General features: G+C 44.8%; 1 protein-coding gene across 2 annotated transcripts in view; it reads left to right on the top strand.

Annotated features, from left to right (window-relative positions):
- CRTC3 (CREB regulated transcription coactivator 3) overlaps window positions 1-20,847 on the top strand; it is a 171,106-nt gene that overhangs the window by 79,494 nt on the left and 70,765 nt on the right. For both annotated transcript variants that reach the window (XM_073568579.1, XM_073568578.1), the window contains exon 4: window positions 20,579-20,640. In XM_073568579.1, the coding sequence (XP_073424680.1) occupies window positions 20,579-20,640 (62 nt within the window). The remainder of the gene's footprint in view (window positions 1-20,578; window positions 20,641-20,847) is intronic.

Here is a 20,847-nt window from a genome sequence, read left to right as displayed (position 1 = left end):
TTTTTTGATCGCTGGTTTCCCGCTGGCCAGCACGCATCGCTGCGTGTGACAGGCGGGAGACCAGCGGTCAGCTGGTAACGTACACATCGGGTATCCAAGGGACGTGCATCCCTTAGATACCCGATATGTACCCTAGTTACTAGCTCCCTGCATCAGCGCGCTGGTTACTAACGTGCGCAGCGACGCCGGGCTGATCGCTGGTGAAGCTATCTGTTTGACAGCTCACCAGCGATCACATAGCGATTCACCAGCGATCCTGACACATTGATATCGTTGTCAGGATCGCTGGTGAGTCGCTGTGTGTGACTCCAGCCTAAAGGCCCCGTCTCACTAAGCAACTTACCAGCGATCCCGACACCGATATCAAGGTGTCAGGATCGCTAGTAAGTCGCTATGTGATCGCTGGTGAGCTGTCACACACAGCTTCACCAGCGATCAGCACAGCGATGCCGAGCGCCCGGCATCGCTGGCCATCCTGTAAAAAATAGAATCAAAATAAAAAATATAGTTATTCTCACCTTCCGACGTCCCGCTCAGCTATCCTGCCTCTCTCCACGCTCCGGTCCCAGTGATCCTTTGCACGAATGACCGCGAGATGTCACGGTCTCGCGGGATAACAAAGTCTCGCGGTCATTCGTGCAAAGGATCACTGGGACCGGAGCGTGGAGAGGCAGGATGGCTGAACGGGACGTCGGAAGGTGAGAATAACTATATATTTTTTTTTTTTATTATTTTTTACACCTGATCGCTGGTCTCCCGCTGTCACACACAGCGATGCGTGCTGGCCAGCGGGAGACCAGCGACCAAAGAAATGTCCAGAGATTTCTTGCAGCGATCAGCGATACCGGCAGGGGGGCCGCTCGCTGATCGCTGTCACACATAGCGATCTCGCTGGTGAGATCGCTGTTACGTCACAAAAGTTGTGACTCAGCAGCGATCTCGCTACCGAGATTGCTTAGTGAGACGGGGCCTTTAGACAACTGGCTGCAGCAGGAGCATCTGTGCTTTGTGTAGTAGGACAGATATCACTAAGATGTCACTAGCGATCTCGCTATGTGTAACGGGCCATAAGCCTTGACCATTGGTTGGGGTGGCTTAAGTCAGTCAACAACTACTAATGATCATCAGCAGGTTAACCCCTTCTCACAATTTGTACAAGTAGACTAGCAAACAACGAGGACATTCTTGTTTAGTTTTGGCAATCATTTTTAGATTGTGTCCCTTTTTAAGTAGTCCACTGGATGCCCTAAATAAGGCTAGCATAGCTCTGCACTAGAGATGGGCGAACCCAAATGGTCAAGTTTGGCGTCCGTACCGAACACCTGCTGTTCAGGCATGGACACCGAACACTGACTTCACCAGGAAGTCCATGTTACTGATTGGATTCAGCCCCCCAAACACTGGGTGTTTGTCGCGCTGTCGTGTGCATGACAACGGGGCAAACACTGCTTCTAATCGATGGTAAAATCCTCACCACTGGTCAGACAGCCGCGGTACCCACGCTGTCAAATGACAGCATGGGTCACTGGTGTCTGCTGATGGGGACTACTGCTTTCATCAGCCGACGCCTGCTGCCACTAATAACAGTGAGGAACGGCTGATGGGAATATTCATGAACCGGTGCTGTAAATAAAAAATTAAAAAAAAAAAAAATTAGCACGGCATGGGTTCCCCTGTATTTTTGATAGTCAACCAGGCAAAACTCAGTTGGCGGCTGCAACACTCAGCTGTCAGCTTCAGCAAGGCTGGTTATCAAGAATAGAGGGGTTCCCATTCCAAGTTTTTAACTATTTAAATAAAAAATTTAAGAAAACGGCATGCCCCCCCCATTTTTGACAACCAGCCTTGCTAAAGCGGACAGCTGGGGGCTGGTATTCTCACTGATAAGGGGCCATGGATATTTCCCCCCAGTCTTATAGATGCCTCTCCATTACTAATCCGTGGACTTGATGTCACCAGACAATACAAAGGTGACATCAACCCCACAAATATGAACCCCGCTTGCCACCGCTACAAGGCAAGTGGGAAGGGCCGGGCAAAACGCCAGAATTGGCTCATCTAATAGATGCACCTTTTATGGGCGGCTGCGGGCTGCTGTTTTTATGCTGGGGGGGTGGGGCCCCTTACCAGCCTGAGAATACCAGCCCCAGCTGTCTGCTTTAGCAAGGCTGGTTGTTAAAAATGGGGGGACACCACACCATTTTTTATTTTTTTTTTTTATTTAAATAATTACAAAGATCGGAGTGGGGAACCCTCTATTCTTGATAACCAGCCTTGCTGACAGCTGAGGGCTGCAGCCACCAGTTGCGAATTTTACCTGGCTGGTTGTCAAAAAAACAGGAACCCAGGTCATAATTTTTCCTTTTTTAATTATTTATTTAGAGCGCCAGCTGATGAATACTCCTAATAACAGCAAGAGCAGGCGTCAGCTGATGGGAGCAGTAGACTCACCAGCGGACACCAGTGACTGGAGGTGAACTTTACACCTCCGATCATAGTTGCGGGCTCACTCTCTTTTGACAGTGTGGGAACTGTGGCTGTTTGACCTGCGGTAATGATGTGATCAGAAGTGGTGTTTGCCGCGCTGTCATGCACATAACAGCATGGCGAGCACTGGATTTCAGGTCCCCCCCCCCCCCATTCAAGTGAATGGAGTTCGGGTCCGGATACTGTTCTGGTACCCAAACTCAAACTTTTTGTAACTGTTTGGCTGAACCTGACCGACCCGAACATCCAGGTGCCTGCCCATTTCTACTCTGCACATTTAATGCCTTAAGTCAGTGATTCTCAAACTGAGGGCAGTATCACCAGTGTGGTGCCCTCTTGTTGGAAACAGGGTTGGGAAGGAAGATTTCATGGAAGTAATTATAGCTGCAAAGTCCTTTCTATGACTTAAAATTTTTTTTTGGTGTAGCAACATAATTGACTTATTTTGTACTTGTTGTAATGGCATATTGGATTCAAGAGACAAAAAAGAGAAATTGAGCGTTACAGATGGAGGCCCAGACTTTATCATGACCTTAAAGAAGCGAACCACAAAATTATATGAAAATTGTTTTAATTAGCAAAATCATATACATTAAAAGGGCCACATACCCATAATTACAAAAATCCCCAAAGAGGGGACTACAGCATTATTTTACTAATATATTGCACAGATAAAAAAAAGTGATATTCTGAGGGTATGTCCCATATCAATCCATAGCACAACACCATATATCCATATGTAAAATAAATATTTTCACTAGTGCTAAAATTAGCATCTATTATAAATGATATAATCCTTATTTAGACAGTAGACCACCCTCAGGAAATTAACATGCATTATTCCACATGTAATCTCTCATAACTCCTCAATTTATTAAGGCAAGGCATATGACATCATACATTAAATCTTATATGCTATTCCCAGCATTAAAAAATCTATTTACACCTTGTAAGGTAGTATAAAGTACAGCCTAAATATCAGATTATAGTATTATATCCATAATGGCAACATAGGAGGTATAGTTAGTGCTAGGTAAAATCCACAGCATTAGCCCCCATACTCCACTATACAATGTACAAGTGGAGCGACCAATATATTAATAACCACCAGTAAGGAGTTTTTAAATAAATGGAGACATAATATAGATACCTTGTAATGTGCTATATGTAATCCAGTGGCTGTCCCTTGCGCCCCGACGTGCATTTTGCCCTGCTGCTTCTTCCGGGGGAAGCAGCAGGGCGAAACGCGCATCGGGGCACAGGGGAAATCTCTAGTTTAGTAGTCATCACATTTGGCAGTGTTTCCAATATAGATATATTGATTGGATATAGCAACCCATTCACATGTGTAGGTCATTTTATGTCTTCCCAAGTACAATAGTATTAACAAAGTTATTGCTGCAGATAAGCCCCTGATGTCAATGACGGCAGCTGATAAGGCTAAAAAAACGGCAAAAAAAAGGGTGACAGATTCCCTTAAGATTTTTCTGCGGTTGTTGTACAGTCACCCTTTTTTTTTTGCAGCTTTTTTTTTAGCCCTATCAGCTGCCATCATTGACATCAGGGGCTTATCTGCAGCATTCTGTAATGCTGTAGATAAGCCCCCGATGTATCCTGAAAGATAAGAAAAAGACGTTGATTATTCTCACTGGAGGGGGCGGTCCGGTCCGATGGGTGTCGCGGTCTGGTCCGGCTCCTCCCATCTTCATTCGATGCCGTCCTCTTCTTCCCTTCCTGTAGTAGCGCAGGCGCACTGCTCTGCCCTGTTGAGGGCAGAGCAGAATACTGCAGTGCGCAGGCGCCAGACCTCTCCTGACGCCTGCGCACTGCAGGACTCTGCTCTGCCCTCAACAGGGCAGAGCAGTGCGCCTGCGCCGGAGCTACTACAGGAATGGAAGAAGAGGACTGCATCGTATGAAGATGGGAGGAGCCGGACCGCGACACCCATCGGACCGGACCGCCCCCTCCGGTGAGTATAATCTAACGTGTTTTTCTTTTTCAGGTTGCATCGGGGCTTATCTACAGCATTATAGAATGCTGTAGATAAGCCCCTGATGTCAATGCCAGCAGCTGATAGGGCAAAAAAAAGAGTGACAGATTTCCTTTAAAGGAAAGAGTTCATCAGAATATGTCCTATTGTTTAAATCAGGTTTTTGTGTTTTGTTTTTTTTTTTTTTCAAAAAATTGGCCTTTTTTTTGTCAATGGAGCTTTTTTAGTCTATTCTTTCTGTCCTTTCAAGGAGAGTTTTCAGCAGACTCCTTATCAGAGGCAAGCTGACCATGCTCCCCCTCTCTTCACAATGACCATTGCACAGGCTTATTAGATACTTCAATACAAAAAATGGGGTCTGACTATTTTGGCCAAACTCCAGATGTTTACTGACACAGGAATTGCAGTCTAAAAAAAAAAAGCTTTAGTGGCCAGTGTGAATATTGACATGAGTTCTAATTTTAATTTTTAATATTGATTGTGATATGTAAAAAGGAAAAAACAAGTAACGCAAAACCCTGATTCTATCCATAGGTCATTTTCTGATGATGACTTCCATGTAAAGTGACCAGTAGCAGTGCCAAAGGAAATCACTTGTATGGTAGCAAACTGTAGACTCTCTTGCTGCCCAAAGCACTACTATTCTTTAGCTGATAATTACATTTTTGCTGTCTCCTTGGTGATGACTCTGAACCAGGATCCATCTTTTATAGATTCTGAACAAGACTTGTGCAATAGAGGTCAGCAATCTTTCTGTGTTTGCAAGGGTTTTGTAGCTTTATTAATTTATATACACTGCTCAAAAAAAATAAAGGGAACACTCAAATAACACATCCTAGATCTGAATGAATGAATTATTCTCATTAAATATTTTGTTCTGTATAAAGATGAATGTGCTGACAACAAAATCACACAAAAATCAATGGAAATCAAGTTTATTAACCAATGGCTGCCTGTATTTGGAGTCGCACACAATTAAAGTGGAATGTAATGTCCTTTAAAACAAAAAATGATGCTCAGTATTGTGTGTAGCCTCCATGTGCCTGTATGACCTCCCTACAACGCCTTGGGCATGCTCCTGATGAGGCAGTGGATGGTCTCCTGAGGGATCTCCTCACAGACTGGGACTAAAGCATCTGCCAACTCCTGGACAGTCTGTGGTGTAACGTTGGTGGATAGAGCGAGACATGTTCCAGATGTGTTCAATCTGATTCAGGTCTGGGGAACTGGTGGGCCAGTCCATAGTTTCAATTCCTTTATCTTGCAGGAACTGCTGACACACTCCAGTCACATGAGGTCTGGCATTGTCCTGCATTAGGAAGAACCCAGGGCCAACCGCACCAGCATATAGTCTCTCAGTGGGTCTGAGGATCTCCTCTCGATACCTAATGGCAGTCAGGCTACCTCTGGCGAGCACATGGAGGGCTGTGCGGCCCTCCAAAGAAAGGCCACCCCACACCATTACTGACCCACTGCCAAACTGGTCATGCTGAAGGATGTTGCAGGCAGCCTATCGCACTCCATGGCGTCTCCAGACTGTCACATGTGCTCAGTGTGAACCTGCTTTCATCTGTGAAGAGCACAGGGCGCTAGTGGCAAATTTGCCAATCCTGGTGTTTTGTGGCAAATGCCAAGCGTCCTGCACGGTGTTGGGCTGTGAGCACAACCCCCAACTGTGGATGTCTGGCACTCAGACCATTCTCATGGAGTCGGTTTCTAACTGTTTTTGCAGACACATGCACATTTGTGGCCTGCTGGAGGTCATTTTGCATGGCTCTGGCAGTGCTCCTCCTGTTCCTCCTTGCACAAAGGCGGAGATAGCGGTCCTGCTGCTGGGGTGTTGCCCTCCTACGGCCCCCTCCACGTCTCCTGGTGCACTGGTCTGTCTCCTGGTAGCTCCTCCAGCCACTGGAAACTGCGCTGACAAACACAGCAAACCTTCTTGCCACAGCTTGCATTGATGTGCCATCCTGGATGAGCTGCACTACCTGAGCCACTTGTGTGTTTGTAGAGTCTGCTTGTGCTACCACGAGTGTGAAAGCACAACCAACATTCAAAAGTGACCAAAACATCAGCCAGAAAGCATTGGTATTGAGATGTGGTTTGTGGTCCACCCCTGCAGAACCACTCCTTTATTGAGGGTGTCTTGATAATTGCCAATAATTTCCATCTGTTGTCTATTCCATTTGCACAACAGCATGTGAAATTGATTGTCAGTGTTGCTTTCTAAGTGAACAGTTTTCCCTTTATTTTTTTGAGCAGTGTAGTTCCAAATGGGATCAGACACCTGGTAGGAAATATAGGAAGCTTTTATTTTATTATTTTGTAATATTCTATGCAGTCCTGTGGAATCTGTAAGCCAAACCTCCTCCGACTGCTCAATTTCCCTGACTCTGACCCCACAGCACTGACTAACTATTGAGCATGTAGATAAAGTGCAGCACAGATTCATCTCCACTAAAAGCCCAGATCTTTAGATCAGGAACAGAACAGACATTTATAGAACATGTCATAACTTTCCCAAATTATTTACAACACATCCTGCACTGAACTATGGTGCCCAATTTATTATATATTTTAGTAGTTGGTCCCTTTTATACCGACTCTGACAATGGACTACACAATTCCAGCTCCACAGCCCTGATTGAATGTGTTTTTTATGTTGTGCTTTTTATTTTTTTTCTTAACGTGATCATGCAGGATCTGTTCTTTTTTGTGATGCTGAGTAGATGTCCCTCATGTTTAACCCCTAAGAAAAAGGAAGTTCAAATATTTTAAATTGTATTAGTACTCTTTGTGCAAGCCTTTGATGCATTGATTTGATCTTGGTAATCTTTCTGCCGAGACGTGGACGAGTAAGTGACGTATATACAGAGATTACTCCTATTTTCTGACAGTTATTACAATTTTTTTTGTATTTAATGATTGAGATTTCTTGACTTTCATTGGTTGGATTACGGTTTTGGCTCATAACTTTTAATTTTCTGCTAATTTGTGTGTAGTGTGTGTTGGAACTTGCATTTCAGAAATGAAGCATACTGTTTGCTTGGTAAACATGGCGTGCATGGCTCATTCATGCCTGTTTGGTGGAGCGCTGCAGCAGCTTGATACCAAGCAGCAATAAAATTAGAGGTAAGACTCTGAAATAGATTTGTCAGACAGAATGGCGCAGGGAAGGATCAGTTTCTTTCTGATGTGGCTTTGGAGGCAGCTGGTAAAAAAATAAATGCACAGTGCGCTGATAGAATCACAAAATGCTTTTTCCTAGATCTGACGTCTTGTGAACAAGTAGTCTCTTTTTTTGACCGTGTCATGGCTGCTTATATCTAAAAGAAAGGGGAAAAATGTTCAGTAGGAATATCGGAATATCTAATGTTTGTAGGATAGCCTGGCAGATATTTAGTGTCTCTAACATAAAATAGCCGTAAAACTCCTAAAACAAAAAAAACACAAAGATAACGATCAGGCATTATGGAGTAGTTAAAGGGAATCTGTTAGCAGGTTTTTGCTATTTGATCTGAAAGCAGCATGATGTAGACAGAGAAGCTGAATCCAACAATGTATCACTTAAGGGCCTTTTACACATAGCGATATCGCTAAAGCATCACCGATTTTGTGACGCAGCAATATCGCTACATGTGACACTTGCCTCTGACCGGCACCCCCGCTGGCTATCGTTGATCGTGCGAGATCATCCTGGTGCATTTCTCGTCGTCTGCTTCCTGCTGGCGCCGACGAGCGGCTCCATGGACGCGGGAGGAAGTCATCACCAGAGCTGCCGTCTGACAGGTAAGTAACGACCGCCGACCACTGCTGCATCGCTGGTGAGATCTGCCTGTTTGGCAGCGCACTAGCGACCATTTAGCGATGCACCAGCGATCCTGACAGGGTCGTATCTTTGTCGGGATCGCTGGTGCATCGCTAAATGTAACGGGACCTTTAGATTACTGGGTGCAGAGTTCTGACACAATCAGTGCTTTTTGATTTAGAATGCACCAGAGCTGATCAAGCTGACCCCACCTACACCACAGCTGACCCCACCTACACCACAGCTAACCCTGCCCACACCAGGCTCTCCATGTACAAAGTCCATAGACAGGCACTTATCACAGGAAGGGGGCATTGTTCCTCTAATGTAGTCCGGCATTGTTAACTCTTAGTGATAAATCCTTCACAGTTAGTACACAACAGCACTTTGACAAGTGACACATCCAAGAATTGTTTTGGCTTCTATCTCCTTCTGTTTTCAGATTACATAGCAAAAACCTGCTGACTGATTCCCTTTAATGACTGCCACAGTATTCATCTGGCAAAAATAACGGATCTTCATAGTTATGCATTATAAAGCATATTATACCATAATTCTGCGTAGTTGTGCAGGAAAAAAACTAATGGACTGATAAGTCAAGATGGACACCACACATAGATTTCATAAAGAATCATGCCTTCCAAAAACCCATGTGTACAAATGAAGGCTAATACATATTGACCAGTTTTTTTTGGTATGAGTGCTATCCATAACTTTTAAAGTTACATCACGGGACCTATTCCAAACCATTATGCCTATTCACATTTGTCCTCAAAATTAAAATGGATATTTGTCCTCTTTCCCTACTCTTATTCATGTTGTGGATCAAACTCACTGAAGATCTGAGGTTGTGAGTTGTAATAATCACCTAAGCAGCTTAATAATGTAATTTTATTCCTTCCGTCCACTGTCGTACAGCAACTACAGGTAGATGGCCAAAATACATTGCCCTCAGTCCCCAAGATCACAACCCGGGATCTGCAGTTCCACTGCCCCCGTATCAGACGATATCCACGGTCTCCCAACTTTTAGTTGGTCCACAGCTTTTGTTATCTCCATCCTGTATAGTCTGCAGCCTATGTTCCTCAAGGCGACGGATATCACGATCGTAGCACGTGTATCCCACTCCAGCCTAGAACAGTCCTTATGATAGTTCCTCATATCCAGACAATGGATATCACGATCATGGCACATGTACCCAGCTCCAGCTGACAAAATATAATACCATCCCAATTGGGGTTTTCCCAAACGTCTTTGAGTTCAGTGATGGGCAGAGGAGCAGACCTGTGTTCCACCAAATGGAGCCTTGGTTCCTTGTGCTGTCCTTGAAGAAACCCTCTTCATAGGGTGCCAGAGGCTTTGTACCCACAGCTCCCATTCAGGACATTGCTCCACGGAATTGGGGGGAGGTTATCCTTAATTGTTCGATTCTTCAATTGACCTTGCATATTCTTCTTAAGTTGTGTAGATTAGTAAACTGCAGTGGGCTGGTGCAATACTCAGCAGTCATTTACAAATTGACATGCAAGAAGAGTCAGCATACAGTCTCGTATGAAGCAATGGCTCAATTGAGGCCTCTGAGACACTATCAAGAGTGATGGAATGATTGCTTTACCTGATTACTATTCTCATGTCTGGTCTTACATATACATAAGATCCAGTCTGCATGTCTTCCTCTGCTTACTGTCACTGAATGGAAACATTGATTCCTGAGGGTGAACTGACGAGCAAGCAAATCTCTAATAAAACACAATAAGATTGACATAACCGGTGCTCCGTGCTGGAAAAAGTCTGCATCCCTTAGAGCCGTGGATTCCGCTCTACGTGCATTGGTCGTCCATGTGCTGTGCCTATTTTATTGTTTAATGGGTAGAAGGTAAGAATTTTTTTTTTTCCTCATGAGAAAAATTAATGCAAGGAGTGTAAAAACTGACAAATGGATCAAAACTGGGTCCAACACACTGAAAACACAGGGACAGGTTTTCCAACTATGGGGAAAAAAAACTGATGTGTGGAACCGGCCTAATCAGTTTTGTCTTGGCTAATTAATGGACAGGAAGTATATCAGTCAAGGATTATTGGATGAATTGGACTGATCTCTACATACGTTGTATACTCTGGATATTGGGAGGTGGGGTAGACATGAGTGAGAGAGACTACTATGTGGGTAAATGTATGATGTAATTCAAAGAACTACTAATTTTGGATGCTGTTGACTATATTTGTGCTTATTGTCCAGAAGGAAACCGGGGCTCATTGGCCATTATTGCATCCTGCAGAGGCCAGACATGTCTGTTCCGGCCGATTCACTGCAAATAATGAAGTTGGCTAATTTACAGGGCACAAAGTAATGGTTCTCCTTCATTGTGTTGTGACACGTTTGTTAGTCCCATTGAGGTTTACGTCCCAACCACCCAGCAAAACGGCATTTGACGACTGGGCGTACACTTTTGAAAATGACTCACAACAGAGCCTGAGTCGTGTTTTGCGTGGACGTTCTGACATAAGCCCTGATTTGGACTAATGAACGTGTGACAAAACGCAATGTGAAGACAATTGTGGCATATAGGCACAAGGAACATGCCCAGATAAGAAATATCTTGTGTCAGGGCTTTAATGTTTAATTATTTTACTTGCTTAAATAGCACCATCATATTCCGTAGCATTTTACATACTATATATTCATTGGGGCTCACAATCTAGTATGTCCTTAGAGTGTGGGAGGAAATTGGAGAATCTGGAGGAAACTCTCATAAACTCTTTGCAGATGTTGTCCTTGGTGGGATTTGAACCCAGTACCCAAGCTCTGCTGGACTACAGTGCTAACCACTGAGCCACCCTGCTGCTCACATGGTGTCTAAACTAGTGTTGATTATGTATTGGCTAAACTGAACTGGTAGAAAAGATGTGCACTGATCTGTGCACTGTTTGCACAGGAAATTTATGATAGGATCATGGTCAGAAAGGCTAGCAGGAAACCCTGTGTGAAACGTATGCAGGATGCACCATTATCCTTCAGCGTTTAACCCATAGACTGACACTAATTGTATAGCTGTTATACAGCTCTGGCAAAAATTAAAAGACCACTGCAAAACATTCAGTTTGTCTGATTTTTCTCTTTATAGGTACTGTATATACTCGTGTATAAGCCGACCCGTGTATCAGCCGACCCCCTTAATTTTGCCACAAAAAATGGGAAAACTTATTGACTTGCGTATAAGCCTAGGGTGGAAAATGCAGCCGCTACTGGTAAATTTCAAAAATAAAAATGGATACCAATAAAAGTAAAATTAAGACATCAGTAGGTTAAATGTCTTTGAATAGCCATATTGAATCAGGAGCCCCATATAATGCTCCATACAGTTCATGATGGGCCCCATAAGATGCTCCATACAAAATACGCCCTATATAATGATGCACAAAGGTCAATAATGGCCCCATAAGATGCTCCATAGAATAATATGCCCCATATGCTGCTCCATAGATTATGCCCCATATGCTGCCCCATAAAATGTTCCATAGATTAGGCCCCATATGCTGCCCCATAAAATGTTCCATAGAATAGGCCCCATAACATGCTCCATAGAATATGCCCCCATATGCTGCCCCTATAAAATGCTCCATTGAATATTCCCCCATATGCTGGCCCCATAAAATGCTCCATAGAATATGCCCCCATATGCAGCCCCGGTAAGATGCTCCATAGATTATGCCCCCATATGCAGCCCCCATAAGATGCTCCATTGAATATGTCCCCATATGCTGCCCCCTATAAGATGCTCCATTAATTATGCCCTATATGCTGCCCCCATAAGATGCCCCATAGATTATGCCCCCACATATTGCTGCTGCCTCTACTGCAGGTATAAAATAAAAAAAAAAACCATACTCACCTCTTGTCCCTGGGGGCCAGGTGCCGGTGTGCTGAGCAGGCAGACACTAGCGCGCTATGGGGGACAGGTGTCGCCGCTGGCTCACAACCCGGCACCAGAGATATTGACCTGTCTCGGTTACAGTGCTGCTCTCCGCTGTCTGCCCGCCGGCTCCCTCTGTCAGTGACTGTTCAGGCAGAGGGCGCGCCCTCTTCTGCGTCAACATCACTGACCACACCCCTGACTGGCAGCATTCTGTGCACACTGTGAATTCTCAGCAAGCTGCCAGTCAGTGGTGGGGGCGAGGTTACTTAGATGAGCCTGACTGGACTCCAGATGAGACCTAGTCCTCTAGTGATCTCCTGCTGATATTTAAACTACAACACACAACCTAAGTGACACATCCCTGGAATTAGGCTCTCAGCTCCTAGAGCATGCTGCTCTCAGATTAATTGACAAACACTGGCTGATTCACTCTTAGGCTGTGTGCCCACGTAAGCATTTTTTAAGCATTTTTGAAGTGTTTGTCCCGGTCAAAACGCTTCAAAAACCATAAAAGAAGCATCCCATTCATTTTAAATGAATTCCGCACTTTGTGCACACTGATGCGTTTTTTTTCCACTCAAAAAATAGCATGCTCATTAATTTTGCGGAAAAGTTTGCGTTTTTGCTATTTTCTATGAGTCAGAAAACGCGTGGAAAAAAACGCATCAAACGCGCGGTTTTTAACAGGGCTGTGGAGTCGGTAAGCCAAACCTGCGACTCCGACTCCTCAATTTCCCTTCCTCAGACTCCGACTCCACGACACTGACTCCAACATATATTGCTTATATTTAAGTGAAAAATTTATTGTAGTAAAATAGTACAATGTGAACATCAGACATTTAATCATTTTTATGATACAATAATCAAGACATTTAGATAGAACATAATATATATTTATTGGAGTACAACTTTAGAACACAAACTAATAAATTGGAAATATGTACCGTATTTTTCGCTTTATAAGACGCTCCGGATTATAAGACGCACCCCAAATTTTGAGGAGAAAAATAGGAAAAAAACTTTATTTTTAATAAAATGGTGGTGCATCTTATAATCCATGCGTCTTATTGCTTACCAGGGGTGGTGATGGAGGAGGCCGGAGTGGAACATTGCTGCTGGGATGAGGGGGTGTTTTGATGTGCAGCGTGCCGCTGCCGGTGTCTGTTACTGCCGCCGCCCTCTGTCCCCTGATGCTTGCCACCACCGCCACGCTCTGTCCCCCGGTGCCTGCTTGCCACCACCGCCGCACTCTGTCCCCCAGTGCTTGCCACCACCGCCATGCTGTCCCCCGGTGCCTGCTTGCCACCACCGCTGCGCTCTCCCCCGGTTCTTACCGCCACCACCACGCTCTGTCCCCCGGTTCTTACCGCCACGCTCCTATCCCCCGGTGTTTGCCGCCATCGCCGCGCTCTGTCCCGTTCTGAGGGTACTTGCCGTGGCACTCTGTGCCCTGATGCTGCCGCTGCGCTGTCCGCCACCGCCGCGCTCCTGTCCCCCGGTGGTTTCTTCCGCCGCGCTCCTGTCCCCCGGTGGTTTCTTCCGCCCCACCGCCGCCGCCGCGCTCTGTCCCGTTCAGCGTGGGGGGGGGTCTCTGTCGCTCCATGCCTGCTTTCTTCCTGGAAAATGGCCGCCGCGCATGCGCAGACGGACATCTCGCATAGGATGAGCGCGGCAGAGTAATAAAGTTGTCGTTGCCGCTTCAAGGCCATTACAGAACACTGGCACACTGCATTAATTAGCGTGTCGCACTTCACATTGCTGTTCAGCATATGAAAAGAAAATTTGTTGAAACGAAAAACATGATGGCAGTACGTTCCAGCAGCCGCTTGTGTAAGTGGGACTTGGCTCCGCTTGCCTCTTCCTGAGCCGTAAGCCAAGTTTTGGCATTGCTTGTGCCGCTCTTGCTGCTTCCCTGCGAGCCGTTGAGAACAGTAAGTTCTGTGAGCTTTTTGTCTCGTAGAAGTGAAGAATTGTTTGCTTGACTTTCAGACCGTGAGCGCAGCAGCTTTGATGTCTGTCGATGGCCGCTGCAGGAATGCTGCACGTCCAGCAGGTACAGCCGCCGCCGTCTTAAAGCAAAGGGGCTGGGGAATGTCCTCTCTCTAGGGAAAGGTGTTTTCTTTGTATTCTCCACAGACCTGTAAAACATGTTGGTCAGATGACCATGAGTCTTCATTTAAGCCTGAGCTCGTACTGTGTTTTTATATTCGCTGCTAGTATGCAGCTCTGGTGTAGTTGGTCTGTGGCATTTTACATACAACCTGGGCATCATGGGGGAAAAAAATATGTAAGTGAAGCCCTGCTCCACAAGAAAGAACACCCCAAACACTTGCCTACAGTTGGTTGCCGAGTTTCTTCTAGAGGAAGGCTCGGATTTGGAAACACTTGTGTATTTCACAATATTTGCGGCTGGGCCACAAGGGCTGTTGACCTGGGTGTAAAATTCTTGAAAGTACAAATTTTCAAAAGTAGAAGAAAAATGCTATTTTTTTATTTACATTTTTTTTTTTTTTTTTTTTCATTCTGTTAAAATGTTATATTCCTAATACGTAACGTCACTAGCATCAAAGATCCGGGACACTGTGCTGGACTTCTGCCCTTAGACTGACACCACTTTGAACTGTATCTGTGTTTACACGACACCCGAGACCGATACAGATGGATGAGGATTCCGAGCAGGAGGCTTATGGCTCCCTGCACCACGACTGACCCATACTGCAGAGCTGTAGGCCTACCGACGACGGTAAAAAGATATGCAACGCAATGGCACCCCTGCATGGCTCGCCGGCCCGCTTTGTGTGTTCCGGGGAGAAGTAGACTTAGTCTCTCCGATTAGGTGAATATGTAACTTTTTTGCTGGGTACTGTAGTAAAACCGGGCTTGTCATTTGTCTTGTGTCATGGCCTTAATATTATGTAGGCTTGCCAGCAAAGCAGGACATTGTCTGGCTACAGTTATGATGAGCAAACCATTTGAGGGTGCATGGTTTGCTCAAGTGACGAGCTGCTCTGCATAGCCCTGAGCAACCTGAACAATTCTAGGTAGCTGGTGTAAATTTTCAGAACATTAGTTCTTCCAATGTTCTAAGAGACAAAACACAATCTGCAGCCTGTGTTGACATAGCAATGAGTGGGAGGGTATTTTTTCTGAAAAGATGAAATATGGATTGCTAAAGCCACTCCTTGTTTGTACAAGTAGTCTAATCCCTGCATCACAGCTGGAGTCCTTGGAGGGAATGCACTCAGACTTCAGTAAACTCTTCCTTCCTGTCTGTTGTACAATATTTCTTGGTTCTTGCGTGTAACCTCTTCCTTGCTGGAAGGAGATATTTTCCTTGTCCCAGGAGGCTGTAAACATAGCAGTATATATATATTTTCTTTTGCATTTGAAATACCAGACACGTGCAATCACTTGTTTTTGAGTTTTTCATATTTTTAGGAAATGTTCGGCAGCAAATCTTTAGATGTTTTGAGATATATATATATATATATATATATATATATATATATATATATATATATATATATATATATATATATATATATATATTTTTTTTTTTTAAATTTCTGTGAGTTTAGAGGACAAGGGATCATTTCTCATTGCGGTGTCCAGTATTTTGGGAATGGCTTCCCGCAAAGATCAGATGAACATAACTGGTTCCTGTGCACAATGGACCATACATAGATGGCATACCGATCAGTGGCTGGACTATAGGGGCTAGTTCACATGAGCATTTTTCTACATACGGTAGATAGATGATCCGTTTGGAAAATATCACAGCATATACTGTGCTAGCTTTAGTAAGTTTGAAAAGCACATGGCTTGTATGCCTGGCTGTGTTTAGCATGCTTGTTTGGCCTGTGGCATTAGACCTCTTTGTTTGGGAGGCTGCTTCCTACCCCTACCATTAGTATTGTAGAAAACTAAGCTGAGCTTATAGCCTAAGCCACCTCTCTCAAGTTGTCCGATCATGTGTTGATCGTGTCCCTAAAGAACTGCTGTTTCTTTACCAGATTGCAACAAAAGTTTATGGACTGGTATTTGTTTTAGGTTTAATTTTCCTTTAAAGGTAATCTGTCACCCCTTTTTTCGAATATGAGCTGCGGCCACCGCCATCAGGGGCTTATCTGCAGCATTCTGTAATCCTGTAGATAAGCCCCCGATGTAACCTGAAAGATAAAAAGAGTCAGATTATACTCATCGGGGGGGCGGTCCGGTCCGATGGGTGTCGCGATTCGGCACCTCCCATCTTCATACAATGCCGTCCTCTTTCCTTCCTGTCGTGGCGCCTGCACACTACAGTATTCTGAGGGCAGAGCAGTGCGCTTGCGCTGGAGCGACGGCATCGTACGAAGATGGGAGGCGCCGGACCGCCCGCCCCCTGGTGAGTATAATCTAACTATTTTTTTTTTTTTTCTTATCTTTCAGGTTACATCGGGGGGGCTTATCCACAGCATTACAGAATGCTGTAGATAAGCCCCTCATGTCGGTGCCGGCAGCTCATATTCGAAAAAAGGGTGACCGATTCCCTTTAATATGCCAGAATACTTGTACAACAAGCTGCTCCCAGTCTGACACAGCCTCCTAAGCTAGGCCTTCTGTACGCGAATCTACATTTATCGTACTTTTAAACAGGGTCTGTTTTGCAACTTCATTTTTCCAGCCAAGAGATTCAGAAATTTCTGCACCAAACACGTGCACATACCCTTACTTTAAAGGGAATCTGTCACCTATTTTTTCGACTATAAGCTGCGGCCACCGCCATCAGGGGCTTATCTACAGGATTCTGTAATTCTGTAGATAAGCCCCCGATGTAACCTGAAAGAGAAGAAAAACTAGTTATTATACTCACCCAGGGGCGGTCCGGGTCCGGTCTTGGTCCGATGGGTGTCGCAGTCCGGCGCCTCCCATCTTCTAACGCAGGCGCCGGGAAAGGTCAGAGAGGTCCGGCGCCTGTGCATTGCAGGACACTGCACTGCCCTCAACAGGGCAAAGCTATGCGCCTGCATCGGAGTTCAGGTGTTTTTTGAGATATTTACACTACTTTTGTTTACAGCTCGTTACCCTGGAGACTGACCACCACTTCTAGACAGCATAAGCTGCGGAGTGCTTTCAGTCTCTTTTCTAATGGGCTTCTAAGCACTGTTTTTTATAGCTGACTGGAATATCTGTAGCACGCTGTTACCTCCTAATGCTGGCTAGCTTCAGCAAAGCGCTTGCAAGATATCTAAAGAGCAGTGTTGGTTGGTCTCCTAGACAACCTTTAAACAAAAGACTGCAAATATACCTGTTAAGCAGTAAATTGCCTTAAGCCCCCGTCACACACAGCGATCTCGCTAGTGAGATAGCTGCTGAGTCACAAGTTTTGTGACGCAACAGCGATCTCACCAGCGAGATCGCTGTGTGTGACACTGACCTGCGACCGGTACCCCTGCTGGTATCGCTGATCGTCCTGGAATGGCCAGGACATTTTTTTTGATCGCTGGTCTCCTGCTGGTCAGCACGCATCGATGAGTGTGACTGGCGGGAGACCAGTGGTCAGCGCGCTGGCAACTAAGGTAAACGCAGGGTTTCTAAGCATTGGGCAGTGCTTAGAAACCCGATGTGTACCTTAGTTACCAGCTTCCTGCATCAGCGCGCTGGTAACTAAAGTACACAGTGATGCCGCGCGCTTTTCGTCGCTGGTGAAGCTGCCTGTTTGACAGCTCACCAGCAATCATGTAGCGACTCACCAGCGATCCTGACACGTTGATATCATTGTCGGGATCAGTGGTGAGTCGCTATGTGTGACGAGGCCCTAAGTACTTGTTTTTACTGTCTCTATCTGATAATATGCATCTGTGAAGGATGCAACCCTTTAAATCTGTGGTGCGCTGTTCCTCTGGTATTTTTCCTAGAAGGTTATGAAGAAATTGACAGCTGGGTCATGTCAGTTAGGGGTATGACCTTTTGTATACACTATCCAATCAGTGGTGATTTTGTGGTGATATACCCTTTTTGAAAAGAGGAAATTCCTAAACTTTTAGGAGAAATTGTAAAACTGGTGTATTGCATCTACATTTGATCATTCCATTTTAAGTACAAACGAACAAAATGTGTGCCTTTTATATATAGGAATACTGAAGCAGAGTGGCCATGTTTTACTAAAGGAAATCTTCACCAGTTGTCGTCTTTATAAACCTAAGAGAACCTGATAACAGCAATGTGTCGCTTACGGAGTTTCATGCTGTCATTTTGATAAAACCACGTTTTTCTCTGCTGCAGATCTAGCAGTACTCTGCATGCTGAGCTCTGTAACCCCGCCCACATCACTCTCAGGCAGCTTTCAAAGTGCAGTGTGCACAGAAAGCTGACAATCAGTGATGGGGGCTGGGTTGCACAGCAGGTGGAATACATGGCATTATATGACCGGGCAGTAGAGAAGGGTGCATTGAGTTGCCAGTGTCCTCTTTGTCCAATAGTCTGTCTTTGGGCTGACTTTGACTGGTAGGAAGTGAGGAGATAGTCTTCCCTTTAAGGGCGTCACTCCTATTATCAGAAAATGACCTATTGTTTAAATCTGTTTTTATTTTCTTTTACACTTTTGGCATTTTTTTTTCCCATCTCAGTCTGTATTAAAACTCAAAAATGGAAGTCTTGCAATTATCACACTGGCCATTTGGACATTTTTAGACTCTTAACTTCACTTTCTTCCAGGAAACACTTGTACATCAACAGAAATATACCAGATTCTGACCCCATCTTTAGTATTCTAGCATCCAATTACGTGTGCAGAGTTCTTCCAGAAGGGAGGGGGGATAAGGGACAGATGTGGCCTCACCTATTGTGAATGGTGGAGCCTATGTCATCAGCTGTGTATAGAAGTGTAACCTCTCCTTGTAATCCTTCCTCTGATAACGAGCCCGCTGAAACCACTTCAGGAAGTATGAGCCTAAAAAAAAGACCTCGCAGCCAGTGTGATAATTTGCAAAGTGGTTTTTTTTTTTTTTTTTTTTGTAATAAAGATCTTGCTATGAAAACGTTGGTGACCATTTTTGGGAAAATACACGTTTACACAAAAACTTGACTCAAACATTGTAAACGATATGTCTCTTTAAAAAGACAGTGGCGGTGTCCAAGGAGCGCACACATTCATTGTGGTAAAAAAAACAAAACAATATGCTAAATGTATACAAGGGAACTATTTAGTATAGAATTAAGGCCCCCCCCGACTTGTATCATCTGATAACATTAGACTGACTGTCACTGCGGGGGGGCAGAGGAATCAAAGGCTGTGAGTAATAGAGCAAGTGAGCCTGTAATAGGTTAGAAAGATGAATGATTGTAAGGTGGCTCAGTGGTTATGTAGTCAGTGCTGCGCTGGGGTCCTGGGTTCAGTGAGCAGGTGATGGTACCATTCTGTGAATGCTATATAACTATCATGATTATTACGGGACTCCATACAGTTCACGTGTATTGTGGGCAAAGCTTCCTCCCAGCAATGTGCCCGAATAATACTTTCCTCCAGTGCTGGCAGCATGAGATTTAACTTAATGCAAAAGAAACTAAAAAAATAACGTGGAATCCCTTCTGTCGGGGGGGATATCCACCATGTTGGGTGTCCTCCCAGATAATGTTTTGTATTTTATTGCACAATTCAGGTTAATAGACAATGAAGAATTCCAGTCTCTGAACCCACACTGAAATGACAAGCCCTGGAATTAGATAGCAGATAATGTTAGAGAACAGCCCGCCGTAGCCGTGCTCCCATCTGCTCCGGTTGTTTCTGTGCTCTGAAGGCGCCCTGTCCAAATAGCCGGCAGCCTGAAACCCAGGCTCCCCATAGCCCTGACTGCTCGCCGCGATAAGTGTGCCACACAAGGTCTTTCCCAGTCCCCCGGCTCTAATGTTACAAGGTTATATTCCTATTAAGTAGCCCACATGGCGCCAGATTTCCAGAGATGGGAAATGTAGTTTGTAAATATCTATTACATGTGATAAGGCTGGCCGAGCCGCACATGATACAGAGGAGCATTCTTCCTGTGCTGCAGACTATCCACTATCAATCAGTTCCATTTAAGGGATCTGCTGCTTGTTCCATTAATCGCTGGACATCATTTTGGGCTCTTCATTTGTATTTCTCCAATCACTACAGTTCTGTCCTTTGTTCAGCGATGGTGCTTGGACAGACTTGGTTACAGGCAGTAATGTAAGATTGGCTCTAGTAAATGGCGCTCTGCATTCCTGCTCTGGCAGCCATTGCTGAGCTTCTGGAGGAGCCTGCTTTGTGTCTGGGGCCTTGTTAGAGATGCCAACTAAACCATAGAGAGTAGTAGTAGATCATGTCATGTGAAATGTAATGCGCTGGTCATCTGCTTTTCCTTTACTGTGAATCACTGTGACAGCTCTCCGTATGGATCAGTTTATCTCTCCCCTCCACCTGATAATAACTGGAGAAGGTAAGCACATCAGTATGCAAAATACTTTTCTGTGTATCACTTGTAAAAGTAGCTGCTGTAAACCACAATTTTGTAACAGGTTATTTTAAAGTTGGCCTTTTAAACCGATCAGCAGGTTTATGCTATGTAATGTGAGAGCAGCTTAATGTAGGGGCAGACCCTGATTCAATGATGTATCACTTACTGGGCTGCTTGGTGCAGTTCTGA

The sequence above is a fragment of the Dendrobates tinctorius genome, unplaced genomic scaffold, assembly GCF_039654945.1.
Source record: "Dendrobates tinctorius isolate UK_male_01 unplaced genomic scaffold, ASM3965494v1 ptg000022l, whole genome shotgun sequence".
NCBI classification, from domain to species: domain Eukaryota; kingdom Metazoa; phylum Chordata; class Amphibia; order Anura; family Dendrobatidae; genus Dendrobates; species Dendrobates tinctorius.
This window is presented reverse-complemented; position numbering and strand designations above follow the sequence as displayed.